Source organism: Panthera uncia, chromosome E1 (genome assembly GCF_023721935.1).
Source record: "Panthera uncia isolate 11264 chromosome E1, Puncia_PCG_1.0, whole genome shotgun sequence".
NCBI classification, from domain to species: Eukaryota; Metazoa; Chordata; class Mammalia; order Carnivora; family Felidae; genus Panthera; species Panthera uncia.
Genome location: NC_064814.1, coordinates 1,679,862 through 1,692,999, shown reverse-complemented (window position 1 = coordinate 1,692,999; position 13,138 = coordinate 1,679,862). Strand labels below are relative to the sequence as shown.

Sequence of the window (13,138 nt, the reverse complement as noted above, 5' to 3'; positions counted from 1 at the left end):
GGGGGGGGGGGCGCCGGGACGGGGCGTGGGGAGGAGGCGCGGGCAGAGGGGACGGAGAGACGCAGGGTGGGAGACCCGGAGACGCGGGGGAGGCACGGAGGCAGGAGGGGGCACGGAGACGCGGGAGAGGGCACGGCGGCACACGCAGGGGTGGGCACCGTGGCGCGCAGGAGGAACACGAAAGCGCGCGCAGGGGGGCCCGGAGGCGCGCGGGGGGCCACGCGCGCGGGGCTCGGGGCCTGGCACGCGGCCCGCACACGCAGGTTTCGGAGGCGGCTCGGGTCCGGCCCCGCGCCCTTGGGGCGGCGCCCGCGCTGGCGGGGGGTTATTTTTGCACTGGCCACCCTCGCCTGTGCCTCGCCGCGACGACCGTGGAGGAGGAGGCGGCCGCCCCCACCCGGGAGTGCACAGCGCCCGGCGTTTGGGGCGGGCGCGGCGGCGGCGCCGGGCACCGAGGGACGGTCCCCTCCACCCCCACCCCCCACGCCGCGCCATCTTGCACCGCTGCGGCGCCCGCTGCAGGGGACCCGTGGGGCGCGGGCGGCCGGGGTTGGGGGGGCGGGGGGGGTGCTGAGATCAACGCCCCTCCCCCTGTGGGAGCCGGGAGAGTTACAGTGTAGTCGGGATCTGGGTTTTATGTAACCTGGGTCACGCTGGTTCATCCATCCATTCATTCCCCGGCCGATGAGCAAAACCCCTTGGCAGGGCCCCGCTGGAGGGCAGGGGTGTTGTGGGAGGCAGGAGGGGGCACCTACTGCCCTCAGGGCCTGCGAAGGCTTTGGGGAGAGCAAGGACGCAGGCTCCCGCTGAGGAGTCAGCCCCTTAGGGAGAGGGTGCCAGAAGGTGGCCTTCTTCTTCTAAGGGGTCCCCTTGTGTAGAAAGTGCCCCACCAAGGGGTGAAGGAATGGGTGAAGGAATGGTCCCCTCCTTTCCCTTCAGACCTTAAGGGTCCCCTGCTATGAACAGTCCCGACCCACCACGGGCCTGTGGGAGCGAACAGGGTATCCAGAACCTTCTGACCGACCCTGATTGTGTGGAGGCTGCTGCTCTAAGTAGCTTTGACCCCACAGGCCGCTGTTGAGGATAAAGGAGCCACAGGTGGAACAGCCAGTAAGGGGCCCGGTGGGGACAGGTGCTCAGATCCCGGGGGCGAGCAGGGTCAGAGGCCACCAGTGGTGAAGGTGACTGAGGGCTGTGATCTCGGAGTGTACCCAGGAAAAGGGGCTGGGTCCACAGTCCGCGACCTCCCCTCCCCACCCAGGAGGTCGGCCCAGCACTGCCCGGCCCCCATAGGGAGGGTCCTGCCTCTGCCCACCCAGGAAGGTGCCCCGGATACCTGGACCCCGGGGAGGCTCCTTGAGGGACAGGCAGGGGAGATGACCGGTGGCCATCTCTGTCCAGACCCTCTGCACCACTGTGGCTGGCCTCAGTGACCAGGGTCAGAAGACAGTTCCCTGTGGCACGGTTTGCCTGTGAACACACATGTGGGCACACACTCAAACGCAGGGGTCACCCGTAGCGGAAGCCTCATGCAGAGGGTGGGTAGATCTTGGAGCATTGGGGTTACGGACCTTCCTCTGGGGTCCAGGCAGGGCAGGGAAAGCCCCAGGGCTCCAGCTGCAACACTCCCCCCGCACTTGACCACAGTGACGCCCCTCCCCCCCATCCCAGGCAGCAGGGTCTTCCGAGGTTTTCCTGGAGCCCTGCTGTGTCCCAGGCATGGTAACCATCGAACTTGAGGCATTCCAGATCCCCCCCGCCAGCGTTCTTCTGTCCCTTGGGCTGGTACTTCCCACGTGGGGCCAGCCGGCAAGCATCACCGTCACCACGGTGTGGGGCAGGAAGCCTGGCACTGGAATTTAGGGGAGGGTCTGTCTGGATGCTCCCCGGAGTCAGAGCCAGGAACCGCTGTCCTGCCGGGGTCTCCTGAGCCCAAGGGCCCCCGGTTGGCACGAGCCTGACCCTCTTCCGGCATGATGAGGCCCACTGGGCAGAACAGGGCGCCGCAGCCCTGTGGAGGGCAGAGCTGAGCTGCTCGGGGCTGGCCAGGCTGCCTGGGACTCTTTCCCTGGCCTCTGGGCTGAGGTCCAGCCCCCTGACCTCTGAGAAAATACAGGGAAGACAAAGGATCCGAGCACCAGCAGCAAATACAACACCTTGTGCCCTGGGGCACTTGCTTGCCCAGTGTCAGGGGTGGGGGCAGCAAGACAGAGAGACAGGTCCCAGTGTAGAGGGCAGGCAGGGATGGCCCAGGGCTCCCGCAGGTCTGGCTTATACCAATCCCAGGGTGGGGGGAGGTCCCTGAAGACATGCCCCCACTTCCCCTGACCCGGGGGGAGGCCGGAGCCCCAGAGCCCTCCACAGCCAGAGCTGGGCCTAATAAAGGTGGGGGTCAGGGTGCCACACACCTGGGCGACCGCTGCCCAAGGGGCTGGCTTGTCACCCGTAAAGGCCAGGCTGGCAGGTGCTGTTTCCCTGGCTTCACCACAGGACCCACAGGAAGTCCTAGGCCACGGGGATCAAGGTCACGGCCAGGAGCCTCTGGGCCTACAGCACGGGGTCACAGAGGCATCTCGGGCAGATGGTGTGAAACACTGTTCCTGCCTCCCCGGTGCTTGGGGTGGAGAGGGGAGGGCACCTGTCCCCAGAAAGATCCAAGGGGGCCGGGCCTCGCCGGGAATGGTGTCTACAGAGGGAGTTTGGGCCTAGAGGAGACGCGGGAAAGCCCGAGGCTTCGGCAGCATGTGCAGGAGCAGTGTGGGGCCGGGCGGGGTGACGGAGTGAGGCCGCTCTGTCCCTCAGCAGGTGAGCGGGTCCACGTCCCGTGCAGGAAAGGGATGAAGCGTCACACCTGCGGGGACACAGGCCGGCCCCGGAGGCGTGCTCGGCGAGGGAAGCCCCAATGCACCAGGACAGAGGCTGTGGGCACCCCCCACCCCCCGTGTGAGGGGCCCACGCTGCTCCCAGCCACAGAGATAGGACGCAGCCGGTGGGCCAAGTGCCCAGTGAAGTGACCGCTGAAGGGGTGCGTGGCCTCTTTTGGGGTGACTAAAGTGTCCTGTGATGCTCGTACACCTGCAAAACCCAGAATTGTGCGTTCTAAGCAGTGACCTCTGTGCTGTGTGAATTATTTCTCAGTAAAGCTGTCGCACTTAGGAATCGGGTAACTGATATTTTGAAATTTTTTTTACACTTACTTATTTTTTTGAGAGACAGAGCACGAGTGGCGGGAGGGGCAGAGAGAGAGAAGGAGGCACAGAATCGGAAGCAGGCTCCAGGCTCTGAGCCGTCAGCACAGGGCCCGACGCGGGGCTTGAACTCACAAGCCGTGAGATCATGACCCGAGCTGAAGTTGGACGCTCAACCGACTGAGCCACCCGGGCGCCCCGTGGGTAACTGATATTTTAATGCAATACCTTAAAGGGTCAAAATCAATGAGGAAATCCGCAATGAGCAACATACCACGATCTTGATTCACGGGAGCAGGAACAGAGCCGTCGGGGGCCTGAGACAAAGGGATGTCTGCCCGTCAGCCTGGCACCCCTTCAGTCCACACCCCAGACGAGCCCCTGGTCTGGCCAGCCTGGGGGGTAGCAGCCTCCTTTGTGCCCCTTGGGAACACGCAGGCCCCCTTTTAGGCCCCTAATAAAGGAGGGGGTCTGCTCTCCATTCTAGCTGGGTCCGCACCTGAGGCTTGGGGAGAGTGTCACAGTGGGGGACAGGCCTGGGGTGGGAGAGAGAGCAGGAGGGGGAGAGCATGAAAGGGTCAAGGGGAGGGGGCTTATTAAGTGTCCTGGGGCTGCCCTGACAAATGACCACGAGCCGGGGGGCTCAAAACAGCAGAAGTGTGCTCTCGTACAACTCCGGGCGAGGAGGGAAACTGACGGTTGGAAGGCACATCCCCTGAAGGTCTAGGGGAAGCGTCTCTGTCCTCTTCCAGCTCCTGGTGGCCCCAGGGGTCCCTCGACCCATGGCCATGTCACTCCGATCTCTGCCTCCATCATCCTGTGGCCTTTTCCCCTCCTCTGGGTGTCTCTTGTTCTCATAAGGAACCCGTCAGTGGCTTTAGGGCCCGTCCCAATCTAGAATGATGCCATCGTAACTGGGCACATTGGCAAAGACTCTGTTTCCAAACAAGATCCCATTGACTGGTACCAGGATTCGGGTGTGGGCACACCTCTTGGGAGGCCCCCTCATCCCGCTACAGAGGTGGAGACGGGGCAGGGCCAAGGGCACAGGGACAGCATCTGTAGAGTCTCTCCTGTAATAATGAGACACATTGGCATTTCTGCACAAGGTTGCCCGTGTGGGGACGGGCACCACCGTGGGCATTGCAGGGCCCCAGGGACACCCTGCCTGCAGGGGTTTCACCCCCAGGAGACTCACGGCACCCACAGCCCCAGACCCGCTCCCCTGGCCCACCCCTTCCTGCTGCACCAGGAATGTGACCACAGCCTAGGGGTGGGAGGAGGGGGACAGGTGCCTGTCCCTGCCTGTGTGTGTGGTGGGCAGGGGCAGCTGCAAAGGGAAAGGCCTGTCTCCCTCCCCCTGAACTTGCCCCAGACCCAGAAGAACTCCCCTACAGGAGCCTGCCTCCCACTGTTGTGCTTGGCAGGGGGATGACAGAAGGGGTTCTGGCATTTGCCAAAGAGGCAGGACGCAGTCACCGAGAGTGCCAGAGTTCCAAGCCAGCCTGGCCCCCACAGCACCCCCAGGGGGACAGGCCCTGACCTGGGAGGAGTCTGAGGCTTGCACCAGCCTTGTCCTTATGTAAAAACGGCTTCCTGTGAAAGAAGGGCTGATTCCCCTCATATTTGCGGGCCTTGGGGCAGGGCTGGGCTGCTGAGGGCTCTGCAGGGGGCAGGAGAGGGGGTGCGGAGACCAGGCCCGCCCCTCTCCCCCAGCAGTGGTTCCAGGCAGGAGAGGGCAGTGCCTGGTGTGCCCGTGCACGGGGACAACACTGTGCCCAGAGCTGTGAGGTGGCCCCCATGACCCATCCAGGCCAGCTCAGCCCAGAGAGCGGGCCCAGGGCTGCAGGTGAGGGGGTGCGGCCTGACTCTGGACAGAAATGAAAGCAGAGGGGCCTTCCAGAAGCCAGCTATCTGTCCGCTCAGGGCAGATGCTGGTTCCAGGGGTCCGTCCGTCCGCTCTCCATCCCGGGAACTCACCCCAGGCTTCCCACCCCTTACCTGCAACCTAGGCAGAAATGGACACAGACCCGGCCTTCCGGAATATGCAGGGGCAGACGGAGCGGGGCTCAGCACTGGGCCAGTCACACTGCGAGACCCTTCACTGGTGCTTAATTTTTAGGTTTTCTCTCTGATTTATGCTTCATTAAAAGCATTGTTTCGGGGCGCCTGGGTGGCTCAGTCGGTTAAGCATCCGACTCTTGATTTCGGCTTAGCTTGTGATCTCACGGTCTCACTCCCTTAAAATAAATCAATCAATCTTTCTGTAAAAAAGCATTGTTTCCCATTCTACATTAAAAAAAAATTTTTTAATGTGTATTTTTCACAGAGACAAAGAGACAGAGCGTGAGCGGGGGAGGGGCAGAGAGAGAGGGAGACACAGAATCCCAAGCAGGCTCCAGGCCCCGAGCTGTCATCACAGAGCCCGACGCGGGTCTCAAATTCACAAACCGCAAGATCATGACCTGAGCCGAAGTCGGACACTTATCCAACTGAGCCACCCAGGCGCCCCAAATATTTCCTTTTTCTTATCGAGGTAAAATTTGTGTAACATAAAACAAACCATTTTAACATGAACGATTCAGTGGCATCTAGCCCATTCATAATGTTGTGCAACCAGTTCTAGAACGTTCTCCCCACTCCAAAATAAAAGCCTGTTCTATTTTAATTCCTCACTTCCCACCCCTCCATCCCTCAGCAACCCCCAGCCTGCTGTCTGTCTCTACGGATTTGCCAATTCTGGATATTCTAGACAAATGGAATCACACGCTCCGTGGTCCTCTGTGACTGGCTCCCGTCCCTCACGAGTGTGAGGGTTCGTCCAGCGTTTCATTCCTTGTGTGCCGAACAGTGTACATTGAGGGAATGTCAGCACTGCCTGCTGGGGACGAGACCTCGGGGTCCGCGTGCACGTGCAGGCGTGCATTCCACACGGGCACGGAGCAGACGGGCGTGCCGGGAATGTTTAGGGCAAGAACGTGGAACCGTCCACGGTTTGTCCCAATCATCCTGCTCTTGTGACCGTAGCCAAGGAGGAGACACTCCCCTGGACAGAGACACGCGTTGAAATAGCATCTCTATGACAAAAATGCTGGGATCTGTCCAGGGTCCAGCAGCAGTGGCCAGGGAGAGAAGTTTCTGGAACATCCTTAGCTTGCAGGCCTCACATGAAGTTGTTACACAAAGTAACATGTGTGAGCGACTCACACAGAGACGACAGATCTCAGAGCTGTGTCCGTGCTGTGCACAATCACCAGGGAAACCCACGCAGAGGAAAGCTGGATTTGGGGCTGGGAAGGGGCTGTTCCGCATGGCGTTATTGGGGCCCGGCTCTGTTGGTGAAGCACACGGGCCCAGAAAGCCAACGGACATAAGGTGTCTCCAGGCAGACCACAGCCAGGAAGGGTCCCCGGGGTGCAGCTGTCTCTGGTCTCCCTGCTCTCAACCTGGTGACTGTCCTGCGAGGAGGGCCCTACCCAGAGAGAGAGGCCAGCCCTGCCTGGGGTCCCACAGCCCTGGTGGGAGGCCGCGTGGCCTGACAGAGACTTCCCTGACCCCGCCTCACCTTTATGGCCAGCCCTGACATGGCTCCCTGGCCCCCTACAGTGACCCATGCACACAGGCCAGCCGCCCGGCCTGGATGCTCACCGGAGGAGGTCCCATCATTGTCCAGTGGCTTCCGGTGGCTTCTCAGACATGCTGGCCAGCCTGCACGCCCTGGGTGACCCCTGGCAGGCCCAACCAGCCATCTCCTGGACCCCTCCACTCCCCTCAGCCCTATGAGGCCAGCAGGCAGGGTGGGACCTAATACAACAGACATTTGCTGTCCACTCTCCCCGCCCCCACCCCGGCTTGGGGAGACCAGGCGCTGCCGACGGTCAGTCTGCCCAGCCCAGTATGGATGTGCCAGGTGCCAGCGAGCCCCTGGGGGAGGCCAGCGCCAGGCTGGAGTGCCCGGGAGGGGCAGGGAGGGGGGACAGGTGCAACCCGAGCCGTAAACAGGCCCAGGGGTTGCAGGTATAAAAGCAGACTCTTAGCACCCCCAGCCTGACCTGCCACCCAGAACCCTCAAAGGAAGCCAGGCGGAGGTGAGCCCTGCCCGGGGAGGGGGGCATGGGCTCTGGGCCCAGCCAGAGCGTCTGGCAGAAGCTGGGGGCCTCATCTTCATCCGTAGGACAGGGGGAGGCCCAGGGGGCTGAGGAGACTGCAGGGAGGTCCGGGGGGAGGGAGGAAAAGGAGGAGGAAGGGGAGGGGCAGCCCCAAGGGAGCCCCAGTCTAAAGGCAGCTGCGTGTGCCTGGGTGGGCACGTGTGCACACTCACGCTGGTGTGGCCTCCAAGAAAGTGTTATTATTGGGGAGCAGTGTGGGGAGGCTGAGACCCACTCACTCACCTCAGGGTCCCAGGTGCTGAGTGGGGGGTCAGGGAGCCTGGGGGTGGGGAGGGTCCAAGGCCAACAGACCCGCTGACTCTGGCAGGCACGCTAAACCAGCTCTGGATCCCCTGGGACCCAGTCCCCATCCAGTGGGGCCCCTACTTCCATCACCCCCACCCCCAGCCCTCCCTGGGACCCAGTCCCCGTCTGAGGCGACCCCCTGCCTCAATTACCCTCCCCCTCCCCCCATCCCATGCAGCATTTTTTCTCATGTCAGCATCTGAACTTGGTGACTCACTGGCAAGTGCCAGAGGCAGAACAGCCCCCAGGGGGGCTCCGCGGGTGGTCCACAGGGGTCTGGGGTGGGGGGGGAGGTCCCTGCCAGCCTTGACCCCTGCCAGCCTTGAGAGGATGTTCAGGACATAGCAATGCTGGGGACATGCGGGGGTCTTAGCCAGGCTTTAAAGCTCCAATCCTGCTTTGGCGGGGGAAGTCAGTGAGGTGGGAGGGAGGGAGGGTCCTGTTGGAGGACAAGGACGAAGCGGGTGCCTTTCCAGGCACTGGGAGCAGCCCCGGAGGCTGGGCAGGGGGCCCACGGCACCAAAGGGCTGGCTCTGTGTGGTGCCCCACAGCTCCCACCCCCCAGCTCTAGCAGGACATATCAGCCTCCTTCCGGGGGTGAGTGAGACTCCATCCCAGGCCTTGGGTCAGGGCTATAAATACACCACCAGCAGCCTGAGGCCCCAGGCCCTGTCCCCCCTCTGGCTCTGATCTCAGGCTCCCCTGCCTTCCTGTGGGGGGTACCCTCAGAGCAGTGGGGTGGAGCGGGTGAACGGACACAGCCCAGGGCGCCCACCAGGCTCCGGAGATGGGACGCCACCCCTGGCTCAGCCAGACCTGGCCTGGAATTTGGCCGAGGCCGTCCTCTGTAAAGCGGGTGACCTTGGCTCTGGCGGGGCCCCAAGTGGCAGGCAGGGAATCCCCTCCCTCCAGAATGGAGTTCTGAGACTCCAGGGTGGCAGAGGGGGAATCGGAGTCTCAGCCCAGGATGTGGGGTGGTGGGGCCTGTCTTGTGCGACTCTGTGGCCCAGGCCTGCCCCTGACCGCAGCTGACCACCGCACCCCCCCCCCCCCCCCCCGGGCCAGCCGCAGAAGTTGGCTGTTAGGGTTGACGCTTGGGGGCTCAGCTCCAGGCCCGCTCCAGGGCCCAAAGCCCTTTCCCCGGCGTCTCCCTTCCCTCCTGGTTCCTCACACGACCGTGAGAAGGGGCAGGGCGGGCAGGGGTCGCCCCGTTTCACAGATGAGGAGCCCGAGGCCCGGATCAGCTGTAAGGCATGCCCAGGATCAGGAAGGAGGATGTGGCTAGGGGGCTGTGTCCAGCACTCCCTGCCCCCCGGGGCTGCCAGGGTCGAGGTGCAACCTTTGACCTGTGGCTTCTTTATTGGGGAAGAAGGTAGAGACTCCTCCAGTCACTGCCCAGCCCCACTCAGGACACACGGGCCACTGGCTGCCCTTCCTGGCCATGGGAGTATGTTCCAGAAAGTTCTGTCACCCCATGAACTTTCAAGAGGGCCAAGGAGCCTCTGAAATAGCTGTTTTGCCACAAGCTCCAGAACCCAACCCCCCCCCAGGGACGGCAACCCGAGAGCCCGGCGGGTCACAAGGCACCGCCCTGACCGCAGGACAGCCTGGTCCCCACCTGCTGGCCCCTCGGCCTGTGACCAGACCCCCACCCGCCTGACTGGAGTCCTGGCCTGCCTCGGTGGCTCCTGCTTGACACGGGCTCTCCGCGAACGGAGGACAGTGACATGCGTTCCGCCACGGGCCGTGGTCCTCCCTACTCAGGACACCTAGGCTCAATCCACAGCCGGCCTGAGACCGGCCTGCGCTCAGCACACCTCACTGTGGGTGGTCAGGTGCCGGCCAGAAAGACCAATACCTGCCCGTCTGGGGTCTGGGGAGCGAGGCCGGGGCTGGGGGCCCCGAGTCCTGAGTCCTGATGGAAAGAGGTGGGGCTTTAGGTAACCACGAAGGCTTCCTAGAGGAGACGGCTTTGAGATGGGCCCGGAAGGAGCGAGGGAAGCGGAGTGAAGGACCTTGTGATCGTTACTTACCGGACGCAGACCTCAGCCTCTTCTGTGAAATGGGTGCGGTACCTCAAGGGGGCCAGCTGGCATGAGGCAGGTCTCAGGCACACCTTCCCTGAGGGCCCTGGACCCGGGAGTGTCTGTAAGGCCAGGGGCGCCAAGGGCCTCTGTGGTCAAGGGCAGCCGGGGGCCTGGTGCAGGCCCCTGGGGACCCTGCTGGGGAGGCAGGAGCTGGCACCAGGCAGGGGAGGTGTCTACTCTGGTCTGAGCAGAGCGCCCCCCACCCAACCCGTGTGCGCCCACCGAGCCGGCTCCCTGTCCGCCGCAGGGCCAGGATGGACGAGGACTTCTCCTCCCAGATGAAGAAGATGGCCTTGGCCATGGGCACGTCCCTGTCAGACAAGGACTTAGAGTTGCTGCCCACGGACATGAGGCATCACGGTATAGCACACCCCTCGTCCCCAGCACCGTGTCCCGACCCCGGGCCTGGCCCAGCCACGGCCAAGGAAGCAGCGGACACAGGAGCCCGTCTGTGAGCTCCCCCTTCCCCGGGCTGGGCAGCCTCGCACACACAGGGGTGGAGGGAGGGGAAGTGCAGGACACGGCAGTCCCCACCCCCAGGGCAGAGGCCTCCCTCTGGGCTCCCCGCGACCTGCGCCTGGCTGTCCCAGGTTCCTTCAACTACCTCAAGTTCTTGGAGTACATGCAGAAGTTCCAGGCCTCGGGGCAGCTGGAGAGCGCCATCCGCCAGGCCTTCCAGACTCTGGACAAGGACAAGAGTGGCTTCATCGAGTGGAATGAGATCAAGTAATGGCCAGTGGCTGGGGAGAGGGGTACTGAGCCTCGGGCCCCGTGCCCAGTCCACGGCCACCGCATCCACCCCGGCCCAAGACCTGGCACCCCCCGTTGGGCCCCAGCTGGCCTCGTGGGAGGTGGGGCGGCCGGAAACAGCCCAGGTCCACAGCACTGGGGCCAGGCCCAGAGACGACTCTCCAGCCGGGCCTCAGTTTCCCCACCTGTAAAGTGGGGAGTGAGCACCTTGCAGACCATCGGGCACCGGCCAGACACCCCCTCGGCTCTGACCCAAGCCCCCCCCGGCTCCAGGTACATCCTGTCCATCGCCCCCAGCAGCACGCCCACCGCCCCGCTGACGGACGAGGAGGCAGAGGCCGTGATCCAGGTGGCAGACACGGACGGGGACGGCAGGATCGACTTCGAAGGTGGGTCAGCACAGACAAAGGGGGCAGAGGTGTCTAGGGACCTTCCTGGCCGGCCGCTCCCGGACCCCACGTCGCGAGGCACCCAGCTCGGGGCAACGCTGAGTAGGGCCGCCCACCCCCAGGCACCAAGCGAACAGCCTCCTCCTTAGGGGGCACCGTCACCCACCACAGATGGGAAGCTGAGCGTCAGGGAGGCTGAGCGGGTGGGGCGCTCACTGGACGGAGGGGAGCCGGTGGGGGAGAGGTGGGCTGAGGCGGCCGTGGGCAAGGTCAGCCAGGGCGCAGCAGCGGTCCGTGGTGCAGGGGACGGAGCGCGGTGGTCTGAGATGGGCAGGGAGGTTTGAAGAGCGGGACCGGGGCCTCGGGCTCTCCATGGCTACCCTGGGGTCCGGGCATCTTGCAGCCCCGCCCACCCCCCCACCCCCAAGTTGCTGGCCCCGGGGCCCGAGGGCAGAGGGCAGCAAAGTGACCCTGAGAAGAGTCGAGCAAGGCTCAGAGCCTCAGACAGACGGACCTCCGGACCCCACTGCCAGCTGTGAGCCCGTCCTCACCTCTCTGGGCCTGCAAACCCTGACTTACGGGGTAGCCCCTAGAATTAACAGAGGGGCAGCCTGGCCAAAGGGTTCGCTTCGGACTCAGTGCCCCAGCCTCTCTGCCGGAGAAAGGCAGGATGATCTCAGGAACTCTAAGGGGAATTCCTGAGGGTCTCCACAAAGGGGACCGAGGGTCCCAGTCCATCCTAAACCCCCAAAGGGGGCTGGCTCACCTCCACCAAGCAGGCCCTGGGTGGGGACACAAGGCACACAGCAACTGTGGGGGTCAATCCTGCTCCCCAGGGCTCACGAGGGCTGGATGCAGGGTCCCCTCCCTTGTGAGAACCCCCCCCAAAGGGGGCGTGTGTTCCCGTTGGGTCTGCAGGACTTGAGGGGCACAAGGCAAGGGATTGTTCACCAGAAATCTGTCTCCTATTCTAGAATTTTCTGACTTGATCAAAAAGGAGAAAGTTCCAAAGAAGTAGTGCCACACCCAGCCCTGGGCCAGAGGAAGCTACCCCACGGGGCATCGCGGGGTGTTTGTGTGTCCGATCAAGGAGGCCATGGGGGTGGACACGGCATGTGCCAGGGAAATGGAAGAAAAATGTCATTAAATGAACAATGCGGCCCGAGTGTTTCTTGGGGGGCAGTGAGTGAGCTGGGAGAGGATCATGGGTCTAGGGGAGAGCTGGGGGGGGGGCGGGACAGGCGTATGGGGTGTAGGGGGGAAGACGGGAGGCTGGGCTGGTGGGTGCATCCAGCCCCTGCCCCTTCTGCCTCCTCCTTGTCCCCACAACCCTGGGGACACCTGCAGAGGGGTTCCACGGCCAGCTTTTGCTGGGCCCAGGCCCCTGTAGGACCCCCTTCCCCAGCCCCAGCTGCACTCTGCTAGGCTGCCCTGGGTTCACGCAGCAGCCACGTGAACACAGAGCGGGGACACCTGAGACCCCAGGGTCCCAAGGGGGCCCTGGCCTGTGTCCTGCGTTGTCTCCTGGCTCTCTCCTTCCTCTTCTTGATGACCCTTCTCCCCAGCCTCTTCCTGCAAAAGAGAAGCCCCTCCCCCTTGGGGCCTTGCCACCCCCCCCCCCCCCCCCCATGCTTGTCCTCTGGGAAGGGCGGGTGCTCCTGTCCTGCGGTTTAAGTACCACCTGGTGGCCAGGGCTCCCATATCCCACCTCTTCCCGTGCCCTGACTCCTGTGTCCATTTTGGCTTCCCGACGTCCCGTTTCATGGGAAAAGGGCATCTCAAGCTTAGAGCCCGGGGCTGAGCTCCGATTCGCCTTTCCCAAAGACTCGCCACCTGCACCTTCCTGTTTGTGCTGCCTCATTCCCGGGGCTGCTCAGTCCAGGAGCTTTGAGATGTGCACGCAGAGGGTAACGGCTGCCCTCCCCCTCCGTCCTGGGGCTGGTCCCGGGGAGAGCACTGGGCCCCCTTCCCAGCCTCCCCTGGCCACGTGTGGAGGGTGAACACAGGGGCATGTGTGGCTTATGGTGAGGTTTACGGGAAGAGGATTCTCTCTTCCAGTCTCCATGGGACTCCCCACCCTCCAGGAAGGAGGGGCCAAAGGTGGCTGGGCCACCCTGGAAGTGAAGGCGCCCCTCCGGAGCACCCTCACTGGGCTGTGGCAGGAGCGAGGGCCTAACTCACATATCATCTTGCACTCCTCCCCTTACCCACCCTTGTGGGGGTCCCACTGGCTCTGCCCTCAGAAAGCCCAGACAACTACCACAGCCCCC

General features: G+C 63.6%; 1 protein-coding gene across 1 annotated transcript; it reads left to right on the top strand.

Moving 5' to 3' along the window:
• The first annotated feature begins 9,983 nt into the window (after positions 1-9,983).
• Positions 9,984-11,976, top strand: PVALEF (parvalbumin like EF-hand containing). Its single transcript, XM_049635532.1, has 4 exons — positions 9,984-10,089; positions 10,320-10,455; positions 10,753-10,868; positions 11,843-11,976. The coding sequence occupies exons 1-4, from the start codon at positions 9,984-9,986 to the stop codon at positions 11,884-11,886; spliced, it is 402 nt and encodes a 133-aa protein (XP_049491489.1). The 3' UTR covers positions 11,887-11,976.
• Positions 11,977-13,138: the final 1,162 nt, after the last annotated feature.

What these genes read in the sequence shown, in the direction of transcription:
- PVALEF (XM_049635532.1), top strand. Translation starts at nt 9,984, where the DNA reads ATGGACGAGGACTTCTCCTCCCAGATGAAGAAGATGGCCTTGGCCATG. An exon ending in CACGGACATGAGGCATCACG is followed by an intron (nt 10,090 to 10,319) that starts GTATAGCACACC and finishes TGGCTGTCCCAG; the next exon opens with GTTCCTTCAACTACCTCAAG. An exon ending in ATCGAGTGGAATGAGATCAA is followed by an intron (nt 10,456 to 10,752) that starts GTAATGGCCAGT and finishes CCCCGGCTCCAG; the next exon opens with GTACATCCTGTCCATCGCCC.